Source organism: Trachurus trachurus, assembly GCF_905171665.1.
Source record: "Trachurus trachurus genome assembly, chromosome: 15".
Lineage (NCBI taxonomy): Eukaryota > Metazoa > Chordata > Actinopteri > Carangiformes > Carangidae > Trachurus > Trachurus trachurus.
In genome coordinates, this window is record NC_139906.1 from 19916610 (window position 1) to 19933266 (window position 16657).

At 42.1% G+C, this 16657-nt stretch overlaps 1 protein-coding gene across 1 annotated transcript; it reads right to left on the reverse strand.

Moving 5' to 3' along the window:
• Nucleotides 1-112: 112 nt before the first annotated feature.
• ston1 (stonin 1) lies at nt 113-16307 on the reverse strand (the record flags this gene model as incomplete). The annotated part of the gene is made up of 13 exons (XM_083987570.1): nt 16135-16307; nt 9523-11468; nt 9192-9394; nt 9007-9068; nt 6308-6332; nt 3757-3858; nt 3466-3589; nt 3088-3137; nt 2590-2683; nt 1998-2485; nt 573-803; nt 304-393; nt 113-220 (listed from the first exon to the last, which is right to left on the reverse strand). The coding sequence occupies exons 2-13, from the start codon at nt 11375-11377 to the stop codon at nt 113-115; spliced, it is 3432 nt and encodes a 1143-aa protein (XP_083843696.1). The 5' UTR covers nt 11378-11468; nt 16135-16307.
• Between the last annotated feature and the right edge of the window lie 350 nt (nt 16308-16657).

The window sequence follows — 16657 nt, forward strand, 5'->3', positions numbered from 1 at the left end:
AAATTACACCACCAAGTGGTCTAAATTCACTAATTGTTTTTCCATTTTAAATCATTGTTTCCCCTGTTTCAACATGATTATTTTCTAATCTTTTTGGGAGAGCTAAAGCTCATTACCACTCAGCTTCCCCCACAGCTTTGGAGAACACGTAGTCCCTGCCAGCGTAACACATCACTCCGTCTTTCAAATGAAACTTCCAGCGGTTCTTACTGCGGTGAATCTGCAATAGAGAGAACATTTTACAGTATTCAGCACTGGGCTTTGTTGAGAGGTAAATTACGACCAGTGGAGAGATTTTCTTACTTTGTCGTACTGGCAAACGATCACATTGTCGGTGTCGAAGAGATCTGGGATTTCCTGCTCTATCACATCATCGCCTGAATTCAAAGGATCCTTATCAACAGTCACAGGAAACAAACTGTTAGAACGTGTTATCAATGAAATGCTGTTGGACAATAAATAATCTGCGCGACCTGCCACTCATGACTGATAAATGTCATTCCTGAAGGAAAGAGGCACTGCAGAGCTGCTTCAGTGTGGAAAACTAAAACATCAGACTGTCTCCCTCTCACCTCCTCCACTACATTAGCGAGTTCATCTGCTCCCTCACTGTCGCTGCTGGAGGAGACGCTGTTGCCGTCACTGCTTCCATCTCCTTCCTGCAGGGCTTTTATGGCCTCTGCGTTGATTATACCTAGAAAGTCATTCTCTTCCAGTGGAGCTCCATTTTCCTCCTCGACGTCAGAGTTGTCTGCAGGGCCATCCAGCTGAACGATGTCCGACAGCTCGCTGTAGCTGAAGCCCTGGTGCATTTTTGCAGGGAGAAGCATAACGGTTATGCTCAAGTTGACAGCACAGCAGTCTGATGCTGTTACAGTGCAGCACTCAGCCATTTGAGATTTTGAAATAATTCATATTGAGTACTTTGTAATCAAAAAAACTTTGATGCAACAAGTTTTTAATTACACTAATGCTCTTCTATCTAAAGAAACATTCCAACAATTTAGTAATGAACTTCCATAATGTAGGGTAATACATGAAAATGCTATGGTAAAATGCAGCAAAGGCGAATACATCTTCATGTCTGCCAGAGACTGAATCTAAATATGGACGTATCTGGATCAAAGACTTTGGAGCATGTTGGTTTGTCTGCTGTCAATTATACATTACTATAAATCTTAGTAAAATTTTAACAGATAAGTTTGGTAAAAATTCACGCCTGGTGTTGTTGTCATGAAAGGAGAACTCAGCTGTAATGGTTAAAAAAACAAACATATTTTTTGTACTAGGCTGTGAACATGGGAGTCATTGGGGTGACTCACTTTTGGAGCCAGACTCAAGAGGCCATTTGAGGAACTGGCTTCCTTTCTCAGCCCCAGGGGTTGCTGCTTTACATTTGCTCACTATACATTTCTCACAATGCAAACAAATGACTATCATTATAGCTTCCCCATCTAATAAACATCTGTCTTTTAAACCCACATTTTCTACCACTGGCTGAGCACCCCCCTAAAAAAGACATTTGAGGAAATGTAGCTACATATTTGTTTTCTTGCCAAGAGTTAGATGAAAAGATCGATACCACTTTGTGTTGATCCAGTCAATATAAAGCTGCAGCCAGCTGGTGATTTTAGCTTAGCATAAAGGATTAAACTAACTGACATGTTTATTAATGAGTTTGAGAGTTGCTGGAAGGCAGATGTTGTTACCATAAGATAAAGCCAGACTTTCTGTTCCCCTCTGTTTCCAGTCCTTGTGCTAAGCTAAGCTACCCGGCTGCTGCCTCCGGCTACATATTTAGCATACAAATATGAATAGTGTCAATTTTCTCATCTACTTCTCAGCGAGAGAGCAAACAAGTGCAATTCCCCAAATGTTGAATTATTCATTTAACTATACACACCTGCATTGCAACACCTGGCCTTTTCCTATTCCTGGTATTTGCTTTAAAAGGCCACAGATGAGTCTTAAGCCTTTGCAGACACTAGTTTCCTCACCCTTTCTGCCTTCTCCCTCTCCTCCTCGATCACTTTCTGCAGGATGTCATCGATGTCTCTGGTCTTTAACTGCTCTGTCTCTGTCAAAGCCTCCTCTCCGCCGAGCTGGAAATCTAACACCTGACTGTTGGGTGAGACATTCATACTCAAGTTCACAGGTTCAGGGTGCTCATTTTCTTCCAGTGTGGCCTGCGGTGATGGAGATTGGACCCCTTGAAGCTGGGAGTTGTCAGTAGCAGCGGGAACTGGTGGCAGCTGGGGGATGCTACTCTCTTGACCGGGGAGTAAAGCAGTGTTTGGCTGGGGCAGATGTGAGACAGAGGGAGCAGGAGGAGGAGGGGAGGGCTCAACCTCCTGAGGATGAATGATATTTGGTGGGACTGTAGCTGACTGAGCAGCAGGTGCTTTCTGGGGGGGGCGAGGAACAGGTTGCTGACCTGCCGGGGCCTGGGTGACCACAACAGGAACATTGACCTTGTAAAGTTGACCTTAGTGAGACAAAGAGAGGAATGAGTTGTTATTTTCACCAGAGTGTCCAGGCCAATTACAAAAACAAATGTAGGCCCATCACACATAAAACCATGGTGCCTACCAGAGGCTGTTTGTAGAGTGACTCCTGCTGGTATCTGCACGGGGTAAGTTAACCCAGCAGGGAGAGAAAAAGTAGTCACTGTCTCAGAGTTGTTCTGCAATTAAACATATAGTGGAAAAGGAGTTAATAGCTATCTAGCTTTAGCTAGTTCAACAGATAAATATTTTCATTTTCAAAAACAATATTCAATCTGCTTAAATTTGATAAGAAAAGTTTTGCCATAAAAATTCAAGTTAAAACAAATCCATGCTGCTGAAAAGCGATCAAAAGGATACGATTCTTCACATCTGAGCCACCAAACATAAAATTGGTTTGAAATTCACAAACTCAACTGCTGAAACTTGATTATATCATTGTCAAATTCTTATCCAATTGCAAAACAAAATGATAATAGCAAACTTTGATATTGAGAAAACTGAAAAGTAACATATTTTCAAAATCGCAACCCCTTGAAATGTTTTCACAAAAAAGGAGGTGATGTGCTGTGTTGACACTTGCCTTGACTGGGAAGCTGTGGATACTTTGATTTGCAGACATCATAACTGAAGCTGAAAACAGAAAGCAGAGCAGCACAGGACAGACACACACACCTGAAAAATCATCTTTTCTCCAATATCACTTTACTTTCATTTGCTATCTGTAAATTTACATCACAAGTGTCTAAATCAAAAGAGATAATCTGTTGAAAATTGACATTAAATGCAAATGCATATTCTGTTTGTTTTTTCCATTCATGGTACATCTAAAGTAAATGAGCTGCTTTAAAATACTCTTAGTTGACCATCTGTGATAATTATCATATCAGATCAGTTCAAATCTAACTGTAGATGTGTGTTTTGTTGGTAAGCAGGTGAATCTCTGGCTGCATTGTGTTACCTGCCAGTTCTTGATCGGTCTGACTGTAGCTGGCGGGGAGCTGGAGCACAAAGTTGGTTGAGTTGATGTTGTTTTTCCTGAAGTCTTCCATTGCTTTAGACTGCATCATCTTTGACTCCCAAAGCTGCACAGCAAAAGACACAGCGGCCCGTCTCTGCCATGGTGCACACTTTCTCACTAGGTGATCGAACTTTGCAGTAACTGACAACTTGAGTCAAGATGTGCATTTAACTTGTATAATATATGTAGCCTTTTAAAAAGTAGTGCAGGGTTATGTAGATTATAGCTCACCCGTCTTAAGTCGTCCAGGACACAGTCTTCAAGCCCTTCATCCAAGAAGAGCTCTCTCATATTCTCAATCACATCATCAATTATGGACAAGTAGAGTTTGGCCTGCAGTTTGTTACAGCAAGTGTAAATCAGAGACCGATGAGCTGCTTGTGAGGATTAAATGTTTAATCACAGCCCCTCTATGTATGTTTTATAGGCAACATACCAAAGTCCATTCAAACACTTGCTTTTTCTATGTTGCTGATAGATGCAAAAGTCTCATATTCCAAAACATTTGTGAGGACATTTTCTGAACATTTCAAAGTCACTCTTTTTATTTCGGCTCACAGATAACACATCAGAGGGCTCTAGTGATGCTTTTGTAGGCATCATATTTATTTTTAGAAAAAGACTTGTGGCTAATGCAGCCATGAAAATAAAATATTGATATAACAGTTACGATGTGGCCAGGGGTGCAGATCCGATGCCAGGATTGGGGGGGACACAAAAGTGTTTTTTGGTTGTTTTTTTTGCCCATATGCAATTCATACCATGCCGCCATAAATCACAACTCCGCAGAGTCTCGGCATATCATTCAAAACGTACTGCACAGTCCTAAACAACCAACAGCACATATCACTGCTGTTATATTAGTAAATTATAATTTAAAGGGTCTCGGACATGTAATGTCTACTCACATTCTTATCTTTCGCCCCCCACCGACCCTCCCAGATCCCCAATTCTTCTCACCATCTTCATTTTCTCCCAGTGTATGGAACTTTATACATGATTCATTGATATGAATGAAAATCAAATATGAAGCCCTAAGATTGAGGGGGTCGTTTTTTTTTAAAGCCTGCTGATGTCATCAGCGTCTGTGTAAGAAACTACCCGTTCATTTGCATCGTAGTGGAGGAGACCAGAGATGGAATGTGGAGTCAGAAATATTTTTGTCAAACATTATTTGTTCCACCATTTCAATCATTTCTTTTTAGATGTGAAGAATGTGAAGTCTGAAAATACATTTGTTCAATTTTGAATAGTTTGGGGTATTTTTATTGGGGGGGACAATTCATGTTTTTCAGAAATTGGGGGGGACATGTCCCCCCCGTCCCCCCCGGGATCTGCACCCATGGATGTGGCAGAGACCGGGGATGGTTGTAACAGCATCACTTTCACCAATAAGGAATAACATAAAGTTGCGTGATCAATATCATGTGTACCCACTCCCTCTCTGACCTTTCATATGAATTTGTATGGCTGTGTGAAGTAGTGTGTAGGTTTTACAGCCAAAAAAGTTTTTCTTTTTTTTCTAGGTAAGAAACTAATCTTTTGGACGAAGTCTATATTTTGATTAATACAACTGAATTGGGTATGAGATCAAAGAGCAGGTTCTTAGGTAAAATGTGAGTCATTTCAAACCACCATGGTGGTAGGCTATAGCTAGTCAAACAATGGCTGATAGGGGTGGGGATGATTGTAATACTTTTTACCTTTGTTGTTTTATTCAGTGTCAACCATTAATAATTATACATGGACTATGAGCTGCTTCTGGCCTCCTGCTGAAGGTTTCCATTCATACCATTCATTGGTATTATAAGAATAAGTTAAGAAGGGTCCAGATGCACACCACTGTCACTGTTCCTCATTTAGCCATCAGCGATGAGTTTTTTTTTTGTTCATACTGAACCATAGGAAAATGCTTTAATGTTGGAACATGCACAATAAACTTAAATACTGTAGGCTAGATGCATAGTTTGTGGTGTGGTCTCAGTTTTTAGTTTTCAATCTCACTGCTAGCGAGTAGTGGGGTAGGTTGCAGGGACGGACTGGGACTAAAAAACAGCTCTGGATTTTGATTTGGCCTGGCCAAGTGGGATTATTATTATTATCATTAGTTGTAGCAATAGCTGTAGTACTAGTACTGTAGTAGTATCATCTAATTTTCCATGTGAAGCGCTGGGTGCAATGTCACATTCAAAGGCTATGTAATGCATCTCATCCTGTGTGACACTTTTCATGTTGCATTTCCAAGATGGCTAACCAGACAGAAAAGTCTTCATTTACACAGAATTCATACTCAAAAAACTAAACTGCTTTTTGCAATAGATGCTTTTAAATGTGTGTCTGAGGTCTGACAATTTCATCCATCTCAGCCAAGGTCTGTCTCTAGGTAGAGTAAAATACTCAACTAATGAATTCTGTGATACAGTTTGAGAAGTTTAAGGCATTGCTATTTGTAGTGGGACATTGTGTCATAATATGAGAACCTCATAACCTCACTCATAAACTGCAAGTTATAGGAGCTCAGACAAAAAGAAGTGTCATCCCCGGTCTGCCCTAACGATGTTAAATGTGAGACATAGGCTACTTGGATGGATTTTGGTTTGACAAGAGAGACTACACTTTCAGTGCTGTATCTACAGATCACTGTTGTATTCAAATTCATAAAATTGAATAGACAATTGCACAAGAAGCAGTTATAAGGCTAGCTCGCGCACTATAGGACCAACAGTTTTGCAAATATAAATTAGCTTGTAGCAAAGCCAGAATAAAAAGCAGCGTCGCTTACCACAGGGCCCGTGTTGGTCAGCATTGTTCACGGCTAAAACAACTGCGCGCCGGTAACAAAAGACTTCCATCAAATGTGGAAACACAGCACAACAGGCTAACGGTGGTAGTCTGCTTGTTTTGCTCGCAGCAGCTTGATAGAAAGTGCGCGCACAGGTGACACTAATCAGTCTCCACAGAGAGGTGTGGCTGGAGGCGTTCACTTGTTAGGATGAAAAGTCTGGGGAAAAAGAAAAAAAACAAACTGTGATAGCTGGTACCCCTACCTTACCTTCACCCATAGGTGGGATTTCAAATATTTTATTTTAGCAGCAGTAAAACCTACAGAGACAAAAAAAAAAACAAAAAAAACACCCTGATGCTGAAAATGGCTCCCTGACCTTGGTAGTGGCTTATCTCAGACGTGCAGTTTCAGAGTGCTACTGTGGTTATCCAATCCCTCAAATATTCTGGTCCATGCTGCAGAACCTCTCCATCTATCCTTTTCTGGTTACTTTTAACAGAAAGGTTATGCTGTTCCACTTTTTTTTCCCACAGAGCTGGGAGCTCAGTTCAGTTTCTGATCCCAGGAGTGCAGAATGCCAGGAGTTAAAAATATTTCACCCTTTATAAAACACTTCATTTTGAACTTGGCGTTCAATGGATTTGTAGCAACAGCAAGGAGCCGTGACCCCTGCTTCCTCCAAGCATCCGTTTGGCAAAGCTGGCTCTCTTTCAACACTGTAGGTTGAGTCCTCTGAGGAAGCAAGAGAGAGAGAACAATTGCGGCTGAAAAGCTGCAACATGAGACACCTCTGTTAGATACTGCAGTCCATGAAACTAGCAGGCACTTAGCTGTCGCATGACTGTTAAAGGCTCTCCTTCAATCATAAGATGAATTTAAAACATGATCCTTTTAAGGCATTCTCAGAGCTGTAACCACCGTCTATTTACAACCACAAAGTCCCCTGTGATCAACCAGAACCAACAACTGGAAAAAAAAAAATCTAGAACCTGTCATAGTTAATCATCTGATGTTTGAAACACAGTTAAACACAACTGAATTATTCCTCCATCTCTTGGTAATAGCTTAATAAAAGGGGTGTAGGATTAGGATACCACCTTTGTGTGCAAGTGTTTTATTGTGGTGTTTCTGCATGTGCACCTTCTCTTAGTGTGACCGCTTTGTGTGGGAGTTTTGTCACTGGGAGATTTTAAACCATTTTGGTGCTGCAGAATTGCTTTTTTAGTTTAACAAGGTATGAACTCAACACATGTTAAATTTGACAAGGGTGAGTACAAGAAAGAATGACACTTTATTTTGGTCTTAGCAACATCTGTAAAGAAGTACCAATCGTTCACTTTTAATTCATTTTTTTTTTACTCTCAATGTACATAATATCCAGCTTAAGCCAGGTACCTCATACATACAAGTCACCACTGAAGGTCTTGTTCACTACGAAGCTTCACCACTCTTTTTTTTTTTTTTACCCCACATTCAACCAACTCACAAACCCAGAGGCAGAAAGATCACATAATAAAGATTTGATTTGTTTAAATAACATTTGTTTAAGTACAGTCCTCCAGAATACAACCTTGGTATAAAAAGTCAAAGGTCAGCTCGAGGTAAGCAACAAAAGTAATGAATTGTATTAATGTGAAAAGATTAGAGATTAGAAAGATTAGAAAATTAATTTCTCACTTTATCTATTAACACCCTGTGTCACACTCGTTTTTCTTTTTTTAGTTGCCACCATACAACAACTTTCTCAATAACCACTCAATAAAGCTGGGACATACCGTACTGTTTAAGGCTGCAGTCATTCAGTCATATAACTGCTACTGCTGTTCCACTTTGTAAGGGCACTTTGTCTGTTTATGGCAGAAGGCAACATAGCCAATGTTAAAAATATGCACTTATTTAGAAACCTCTTAGAAAAATGCACTTGTAATATTGGCAAAAAATAGTTTGCCCCATGTTTGCATGACAGCACAAATTGGCATTTAACCCAAGTCAGTTCAAGCAAATTGTCCTTAGAATTTCTTTTGACTTCTTGTCTGAGTCCATCTCTTCTTATAAAGCACTTTATAACATTATTAAGAAAAGTGCTAGTTAAATATTATCATCATCATTTTTGTCCATAATTGTGATTCAGCCACCTCAGACAAATAACATGTACTGTAGTTTGTAGAGGAGTCACTGATGAATCAATGTGGAAGTATGAGAAGTCTGACCATCACTTGGCAACAGCAGGGCCTGATGCTAAACATCTACTGATAATTAGTTTTCCTCAAACACAGTGAATGTTGCTCATTACTTAAGCTGTTTATCTCATGCAGTCTGATCGGCATACATTTATTAAGGCTGCCAATCATTCTGGAGGGCAGTGCAGATGATGCAAATGCAAGCTTATATACAGTACTCGTACAAACTGTAATCTTACAATTAATAAATCTATTAAATGTAAAGTGCTAGGCAAAAAGACCATTTAAATTTTTTCTGATTAGGTCTACAATAATTCAGTCTCAGTTAAAGGATACAAAATCGGTTACCAGGCTATGTGTTATTAGATGAATTTGACACCGGATATAAGCAGAAAAGTCCCTCATCACCCATGTTTTTGTTCATTTTCTCTCATCCCCGTTCACTACTAAGAAGATTTTGGCAAATGATTCGGACCAAAAGGACGACGTCCTCTTCAGAGCTCCTTTAATCATCACTGTGTCATGCAGCCAGACTGCCTCTGTGACTCTGTTTCAATCCATTTCTTCTCCACCTCCACCTAAAAAACAAAAAACAAAACACAACACTGAGTTAAGTGGTGCAAGATTGGTAGATATTTCTACATAAAATCTGATGTGTTGAGCACAGAACAGGATATTATTGCACCGATGAAACACTGTACCTGACAATGATAACGTGTCCAACTTGTCAGATGTTTCTGTGGCTGGATGTCGTTGGTGGTGCCCAGTGACTTCACCCTGGTCTGTGACACAACTGCGCCCATTATTTCGCATTCCATCGTGACAAAGGGGTACCAGTCGTTTGGGATCTCCTGATCAGATCCCAGCTCGAGCTTGCAGGAAAATGAATGGGGATGATCCACCGCTGCAGAGGAGAAAACAAAGGTCGCTTGTAGTTAGAGAGTTAGTCCACCGAGAGGCAAACAAACTGCATCTGTGTGCGAGGGGGCAAAAGCCAAGAGGTTAACGAGAACACGATTTGAAATGTGTCACCTGTGTTTTTCGCGGGCAGTCTGTCGATCCTCCACACGACAGCTGAATATACATTCTCATACTTGACAGTGCCAATCGACACCTGCATGACAGGCTGTGAATCTGCGCTACCGATGGAGCCCAAGCAGGCGTTTCTGTTCATACGGGCCTTCAGTGATCTCTGTCGCAACAAGGCCACCGTCTGTGTAACTTTGACCCAGTTGCCTGGCACTGGCACGCGGATAACTACGTTTTCACACAGCGGGTATCTGTCAGACCCCCCCATGGAGGAGAGGAAGGTGGGCGACATGTTAAGAAAGGTCTGGAGCTCCACGTAGGCGCCTTGGACTGTGACCACGGCTTTGATCGAGAAAGGGATATCCGTGCAACCCAGAGTTTTCGTCTTGTACCGCATCAGCTCCAGCCTGCAGGCGTCGGGAGGCGAGAACTTAATCAGCCGGGACCTCTGAAACTCCGTCTCGTTCACGCACTTGTGAAAATGGCAGTCGGCGATCTCCATCCAGACTTCGCTGCCCTCCTCGGAGCCGTAGCTGGAGTCGAAGCGCAGCAGCCCGAGATCATTAAGGGCAAGAAAACAATCCCCTAGTCCGTTCAGAAAGGCCAGACAGTGAATCTGGGTGAAAGCCGTCCGCTCCACGACTTCTCCGCACTTATCCAGTTGTACCCAGATGTGATCGGTGATCTGCACCGACATCTCCTGCTCCTCGTAGTGCCGCCTCTGCTGATGGGGCACGCACAGTTTGAAAATCTCCTCTTCCATGGAGACGACCAGGTCCTCCATGTCGTCGTGCACCGTGGAGCCAAACTTGAGCAGCTGCTCTGCCTCTGCCTCGTGACTGACCTCCAACTTCGGGTGGAAGCGTTTCTTCTCGATGTAGGAGAAATGCTCCACCTTCATGGTGAGGACCTTGCGTGGCTCTCCGTAGCTTTCCAGTTTAAGATCCGAGATCCGACACTGAGGGAGGAGCTGGAACTCCTTGTACGGCTTCTCCAGCCCTTTCTCGTAGTACATCTGCAGCACGCCTCCCGGCAACAAGCGGAGGTAGATCGGACCCCACTGTCGAGAGGACATGCGGTTCTTTTTTTCAGGAATCCTGAGCATGACAGGCCAGCCGTCTCTCTTTTGGCTACGAAATAAACCCCGAGGAGCGAAGTGAGTTGAGCCTTCGCTTAACACTTCAGTTTTGCAACCTAGCAGCCTCTCCCCATCCTTTCCCGTCTCCGCTTCGGGGTCCGTATCCGTTTGAAGGCCTTCTAGTCTGTGGCAAACGTAGGAGAGGGAGCTCTGGAGTTGGTCGCGTGGAGGCTCACTGCCGTCTTTGGTCCTAATAAAGAAACGTGGTAGGCTGTTGTCACATTCTGAGTCTGAGGAGGAGCTGTCCACATCAGCGCTGTGTCTAGATCCGTCCCAGAAGGGGTTATAGTGTCCTGAGTTCCCTTGGAAAGAAGGGAAGGGGCTTGGTCCGTCTGAGGTTTGACTCATGGCCTCTGGTGCAGGCGAGGGAGCAGAGGTGGTCGATGTGCTGGATAAACTCCGGAAGAAGTCCTTCTTATCCCACGTGTCGGAGTGAAATGGGGACGCGCTGCTAGGAACCCCACTCACAGGAGTGCAAAAGGGCGTGTTACATGGTACACAAGAACTTCCACTGAAACTCGAGTGGCTTTGAGGGGATTCCAGGGAATGACTGAAGCTCCAGGAAGTGTCTCTGATTGGAGGAAGCACTAATTTCAGTCCATTGGGACGTGGTACCGATGCTTTGATAAGCCCTGGTGACTGCAGGGGCTTCTGAGGTGATGAGAGGGGCGTGTTGTCATCATCAAACGTAACCCAGTTTGAATGGTTGGTAGAACACATGGCTGCAGATGACTAAGGTCTAGTCCAAAAAAAAAAAAAAAAAGTTCCTCCTTTCTTGGATCAATTGTCCCCCACTTCAAGACCTTCTCCTCTGCAAGAGAACAGATGAGAAGAATTAGAAAACAACGAAATGAAGATATTCCAGAGGTGACTGATCAGGTGTCAATGAGAGTATGAACAGGTCTACTTTGTCTCACGGGATATAAATAAAACATACTTCCTTAATGCCCTCAATAAAAGCTTAATGAAAGACTGACCTTGACAACCTGGAACAAGTTCATATCAGTTAACATCACAGCTAACTAAGGTTCATTTGATGTAAAAGGTGAAGTAAGTTCAGTGACACACAGTGTCTGACTAACAGATTCAATCTTTTGTTAATATTTTAGTTTTTGGAGAATATCTCATTTATTAGTTGAACTCTCTTAGAAGTATAAGATCAGCACAGTGTGAACAATTCTTAAACAGTGTCACCTTTAGTGACAAAATTGATAAATATATTTACGGTGATAGACAATAAGGCTCCTTGGAATTCTTCAATTATCACATTTTGATTTTGCTGCAGTTTTTACACGGTGACTTGTTCTGGGTGGTTGAAGTGCAAAGTGTCACTCCTTCAAAATTTTGATGTTGATTCGAGTGAGGCTGTTAAAACAGTAGAGAGATTCACAAAAAAAATCTACTCTTCTTTTCAAACTTTGCTTAGTCTTAAGGACGTCTCTCTAAGGAGCTGGTAATTCAAACAAAATCTACATAACAGTGAAAAAAGAACGAATAAATTGACACTGGGCTTCTTACAGGACTCATGATGATTTTTAGAAATGTATATGGAAAAAAGCAGAAAGGAAAAAGAAAAAGGGTTTAGCGAAAGGAAATATTGTCGTTTTTTAAAAAGGAGTTAAAGTTCAAAGGTTTTGGACATTCAAAGGTTTTGCGATGCAAATCGATGAGTTAAAGTGCAGTATTTTAGACATACTGTTCTTTGAAATGAGCATAGTCTAAATATTTCATAGCAAGCCTGCTCTAAAATGCGTGTGAGAGAAGTTCGCCATGGCGGCAAAGATCCTGCCTCATTAAGCAGCATGAAGCCGGCTGTGAGAAGCAGGTATAATGTGGCACAGCAGCTGGTGCTGCATGGAGCTTCAGACAGGAACAAAGCTTGTTCTATGAGTCAAGCATCTCTGGAAAATGAATGTTACAGCCTCTCTGATATTAGACCTACAGTACATATTTCAATATAGTGCTGAAAAAAGTGTGAGAATATTACTAAACACAGCATTCAGGCTAATTTTTCCATTGGGCAAACACTGTGTAATCTTTAAACAAGCTCACAGTTAAAGCAGATATCAGCTTCACGGCCGTTTCGGCTAATGCTGCGTTCAAGGCAGGCTTTTGAAACCGTAAGTTACAGCTTCAAGTCACAACTACGACTTGGTAGCGTTCCAGGTAACCCGTAGCTCGTGTTTTTACCATCCTGTTGTCTGTGAAAGTTCCCTATAACGGCCACTCGTAACTTCCGACCCGTGAACTCGTACCAGATCGAACTGGTATGACTTCACAGGAAGGAAACACACAAAGTACGAGTTTCTTTGAACGCACCATGAGTTAGCAGCCCCCGCCCTTGTCAGGCATCAATTGGTCCTCGTGCTACGTCACCACATTCACGCGCATCCCTTGGCTGCACACACAGCCCTTCATGCCGTTCTCTCTCCTCATTGGATAACACTTGTATCCCACAAGGAAAATTTTCTCCTCGGGTTACAGCAGAGCAGAGTGACGGAGAGACTCGTGTTTAGGCTGAAATACTTCATGTAAGTGATTGCTGACGGAAAAAAGGACTATTTAGGACTTATATTAACAAAAACATTCCACTGATATCTGCTTTAATTTTCCTGCCACTCAACTCAATCACAATCTGTCTTTTGATGTGCTGACTGCGCGGCTCTCACCAACATCCGTCTCCGAGGCCGGGGAAGAGCTGCTTTCAAAACGCTGAAGTCTCATATCCCCATAAAAATCTTGAAAAACATAATTGAAAGCAGAAAGCCTCAATTACAGCCTCGCTCCTCCCTTCAAGATCACAGCCATGACTTGCATGAAGGAGACATCCAGTGGCAAGTTCCTCTAAGCTATAAATAAACAGGGAAGTGGGGGCTCTGATTCAGTGGTGGATTGACAAGTCCTCAGTCAAACAGTGGAGAACATCTTTCTAATGAGACGATGTTTGCAGGGGCACACAGGCGTTCCCGCAACTTCATCCCTCCTCTCCCGACTTACAGAAGCTTTTGGTTCAAAGCGACGGGCACGGAGAGGGATGAGTTCTCCACAGGGGTTACTGACAGTCTTTCAGACTCATTTCCAGTCTGTCGTCTGAACCCGGGCTCTAGCAGGCAGTACAGAAATGAGACTGCTGCTAAATCTACAGAGGACAAAAGAATACATTCCACACATTCCTCTGGGACAAGCAGCTTTGCACACAGGAAATACCAGCCTGCTATATCCGTGTGAACTGACAACAAATATTATCTTAATGTCATTTTATCACATTTAAAAAACGCACTAGATTTACGGGTCACGCGCTCTTCTTCGTCTCCGTATTTATCACTGTCAAATTTGACAAAGAGGTAGCCTGGGAATTAGGATGGGTTCAGGATGTTATTTAGGTACTTTGTAAACAAAAAGTCTGAAGAATTTGTTAATTAATCACTGCAATAACTGTAAACTTCCTCTTATGAATACTGAACAAGTTTGTTCCTAGTTTCACTGCAGCTGAGGCAAACAGTAGGCTAATCCCACTCATATGGCATGTGCATCATCACTGATTATAAAAGACTACAGTTGCTAAGGCTGGGTGTAGGAAAAAATATACCATACATACACACCTCATGGATGGACAAAAGCCTAAAGTGTGAAGTCACATAATCCTAATCATTGGGTTAAACTCTGTGATAACATGTTGCCAAATAGCGGCATTTGTTGGCTTTAGAGGAGGCCAGTCAGCACTTTGACACGCCAGCCCACAGAGACTGCAGTGTGGATTAGTCTAGTGGGATATCACGAGAGCTTCAAAAAACTCCAATCCACAAAGAGGAACAGCAGTCACAAGGTGAAACTATCTAATTTAGGATATGAGAAAGAATGCAATCAATCTAAAGTGACCTTGAACAACTGCAGGACAACATTGTGGTGTAGTAGAAACCATTGTGGGTTAAGAATAAAAACTGCTGAATTAATAATAAAAAAAAGAGTCTATTTGAACTTTAACTCGGCAGGCAGATGCTTCCTGGTGAAGCGAGATAAGTTCCTGTTGGATCCTCTGGATATTTCCTGTTCTCTCACACTATGGAGTTGATTATTTATATACTTCTCTAAGGAAAACAAACTAAATAAGACACATTTCCCCATTTAATTTGACCAGGGAGTGCTACTGTTTTGACCACAATGACTGTGTGTAATCTAGTGCAGGGCTGTAAATGAGATGACCCATTTCCAGTGGCACTGCCTGTGCAAAGTGAGCTGTGTCGTCCTCCGGTCACACAGAGCGGAAGTGGTGTCGCTCCTCTTTTATTTTGTCTCCTAGCACCTTCAACAAACTGAATAAATCTATGTTATTTTAGATGTATACTGTTATTGCAGGGTTCACTGCATTTATTGTAGAGATTTGTTCCAGTTCAGAAAAGCTAGACTGGGAGAGAAAAAAAAACATAAGCAGGAATGGAAATGGAGGATGTTTGTCAGTCTCAATCAATCACTTAATTTGCTTTTTCACTGTAGCACTGCAGTTTTCACGAGTTGTTGTGATTCATTTTCTTCTCATCCAATTAGCCTTTAAACTCATGATAAACTTCATATAACACACTTTCAACATAAGTTTGAAGTTTAACAAGTACAAACAAAAGTTAAGACACTGACAAAACCAGAATATTTAGTGTTAAAATATATATATTTTAAATTATATTTATGTATGCCACCTTTTGTTAGTAAAAGTTAGCTAACGTTAGCAGAGTTTATCTAGCCAGCCCTCTGCCTTGTAGGCTGACTGACAGCACTGAGCCAGCTACTCCTGCTGTTGTTAGGCTACTTAAACTTTTTTCTTACCATTAACCTATAACTAATATTTGGACTTGACACATTAGGCTACATTTTGAAGTTTTTTTTTTCACATAATCAATGTTAAACTGACCTTTAGTGCTGTTTCCTGCCAAAATTAATGATTAAACAGGACCAATCTTTATGGACAGGACATCAGCTTCATGTTCAATTAATGTCATCTACGTTTGCAAATCAAGCGCATCACCCTTAGTTGAAAAACATCTTGATTCACTGTTGCACGATTGTTACAACGCATTCTTGCAGCATGGGGTCACAAATACAAGAGTTAACCCGGTAAACAACGTAATTTTTTTGTACGCCCATGGCAACGCGGAGGAAGAAAACAGTACCAGCGTGCTGTCATCCACAACAGAGCCAGGCCCGTGTCCCCGGACAAGGAGGCCCGCTTCTGGGATCACTTGTTCCGCCATTGTTTTGATGTGAAGTCCGAGTAAAGTTGTCAGTGTGCTTTAGTGCTTTGATGTAGTCGTACTCCACTTTGCACACGTTTTTCGGGGAACACAAGAGCCCGTTTAAGTCACAACAACCGTGCCACGACTGACAACAGACAACAGTCAACGAAAACTCTGCTTTGATGGTTTCTAACGTGAGCTGAACTGGAAAAATACAGGCGCGAGTGCAGTCAAAAAGAGAGAAATACTCACAAACTTACAGCGGTGGTTCACTAATTCAGGCCATGGCTTCTGTCTGATGGACGCGTCTGAACTCGGGATTGTCGAGTAGTTTTGCTCAAAATGGCAGAGTGTAAATCCTGGGAGTTTTTAACAGCGCCGCGATTCCCCCTCCCGAGTTCAGACAGACTGTCCTCCAACGGGACACTGCAGGAATGAACTGAGCGGCGGTGCGTTCAGGACTGTAGGAAATATCCGTGTCACGATATGGGCGCGCATATCACGAGAAAAAAAGAGTGAACTCACAACTAACATAACACACAGCTTTGTGGGTAAATAATTAAGATAATAGGTCTCTTGGTTCTCTTCCCATGGGTAGAAGTAAACAAGGTGCACATGTTTTTTAATTTAACAAGCCTCTTTTTTTGTTATGTTTTTTTGCTACTGTGTTGAATTATTTTCAGAGGTGAAGTTTCGCAGGCGGTGTATTGAAAACTATGTCAGTAAACATGACATGTAACACGAAGTATATCCAGTATCCAGTTACAAATTGGCC